Here is a 1817-nt window from a genome sequence, read left to right on the forward strand (position 1 = left end):
ATATATATATATATATATAACATGAAGAAGTTCAAAATAATCTTCTGAAAGATCATTTTAGGCAATCCAAACCTCATAATTAGCGGTGGAGATCATAGACACACTGCCAACGGCCATGGGCTTTCCCTCTAACAAAGGATTGCTTAACGTTTCAACAGCTGCGTAAAAAGCATCCATATCTACATGTACCCAAACTCTTGACAGGTCTCGCGTAGCTTCTAGCTCTAGAATTCTTTTTTCTGCAACCTAGAATAAGATTAAAATAATAATAGCACATTTAGTGACTCCCCAAATTATCTTTTTTCCACTCATGGCAATCAACTACTTCCGAAATCCACTAATGCGATTACAGAATCTCCGTTCCATAAATGCATGTTCTACAAATCTGATGCTTTCTGAGTCAATGATCGCCAAAACCAAAACAGCTCTATAACAAATTGATAAAATTATAACATAAATTTCAAACTGGTGAGGTGATTACTGATTACCATCTGGTAGTGAGATAAATCTGGTGCAGTGAGCTTCGCGCACTGAGCACGCATATTCTCAATCTTCTGCCTTATGAAGGCCTCTTTGCGCTCCTCGTTCTCGAAGTACTTCGATCCTTTGCTCATTTTGTACACTACTCGCTGCACTTTCTCCTTGTCCACTCCGTCCATACCTTAAAAGCCATTTCAAAGCCAGACAATGAGATCGATCACGGAAACGGAAGTTCTGAAAACCCTAGATTTGGGAAGAATTTTACTTCAAAACATAAACCCTAGATCTTAAGCTCCCCAATTATCACTCTCGGTGAGTTCGATTTTGGAATTAGGATGAATAGCATACCGGCCTTGGCGTTGGTGTAAACGGTGTGGTAAGACTGCCATGGGCGAGCAGCGTCGGTGGACGAATCGCTCTTCGCCATTGTCGAACAAATTGCTTTCTCTGCAAGAAGATTGGTCGGCTGAGGTTTGCAATTTTTATATTAGCGGGAGAGAGCGCGAAATTTTGTAAGATAGGGCACTGGGCAACAGCAAGTTTGTGCTGATAGCGTACGTGGTAAGCAGCGTATAAGGGAAAGCGGGCCTAGCGACCCAGTAGGAGCAGTGAAAAGTGCAAGAAGTACTTCATACAAAGTGATCACTTTTATACTCTTGTCTTTAATTTAAGAATATTATATGAATCTGTCTATTTTATAGTTGTTGAGATAATATTATTTTAAATACATTTTTTTTTGTGTTGATAGTTAGGGTAGTTTACCAAAAGATAGAAATGTCATTATAAGTTATTTTATAGACTTATATACAAATATTATAACTTGTGGTCCTTCATTTTTTCAACTCCTGCATAATAGACATATATGTAATTAACTCAAAGAAAAATTCACACCAGGCACTCCCAACATATTTAAAAAAAGTAAAGGAAATAAATACCTTTTAAAATTGTATGAATTAAGATTTATATTTTTTACTCTTAATTTAAAACTTTTTTAGTCAAATAACTATAATAATATAAGGATATTAATCAAGAATGAAAGTAAAATTTTAAACATACGCACTGTTAATGGTAAGTTCTACAATTTTCTCATTTAAAAATTAAAATTATTTTCTCTTTAAAATTAAAATCCTATATAGTTCCATAACTACCCTTATACATATTTTTTTAACAGAAAATTCATTAATAATTGATAAATAGTCACAAATAACCACAAGCTACAAAGAAATTTGATCTTGGATATTGACTAGATCCACCAGTAAAGACGGATAAAGTACAATGACGAACACAAGTGTCGGGACTCAATGAGAAAAGACGCACTCCGCACAAATAAAATTGAG

General features: G+C 35.0%; 1 protein-coding gene across 1 annotated transcript; it reads right to left on the reverse strand.

Moving 5' to 3' along the window:
- Positions 1-37: 37 nt before the first annotated feature.
- On the reverse strand, positions 38-1080 carry LOC112095247 (DNA polymerase kappa-like). Its single transcript, XM_024176926.1, has 3 exons — positions 829-1080; positions 489-661; positions 38-246 (listed from the first exon to the last, which is right to left on the reverse strand). The coding sequence occupies exons 1-3, from the start codon at positions 905-907 to the stop codon at positions 58-60; spliced, it is 441 nt and encodes a 146-aa protein (XP_024032694.1). The 5' UTR covers positions 908-1080; the 3' UTR covers positions 38-57.
- Between the last annotated feature and the right edge of the window lie 737 nt (positions 1081-1817).

This window comes from Morus notabilis, unplaced genomic scaffold (assembly GCF_000414095.1).
Source record: "Morus notabilis unplaced genomic scaffold, ASM41409v2 C11440245, whole genome shotgun sequence".
Classification (NCBI taxonomy): Eukaryota; Viridiplantae; Streptophyta; class Magnoliopsida; order Rosales; family Moraceae; genus Morus; species Morus notabilis.

Bases quoted from the DNA above. Each gene is read 5' to 3' on its own strand.
- LOC112095247 (XM_024176926.1), bottom strand. From the start codon at position 907: ATGGCGAAGAGCGATTCGTCCACCGACGCTGCTCGCCCATGGCAGTCT. The intron at 662-828 runs GTATGCTATTCA...ATGGCTTTTAAG, and splicing joins TTACACCAACGCCAAGGCCG to GTATGGACGGAGTGGACAAG. The intron at 247-488 runs GTAATCAGTAAT...ATCTTATTCTAG, and splicing joins ATTTATCTCACTACCAGATG to GTTGCAGAAAAAAGAATTCT.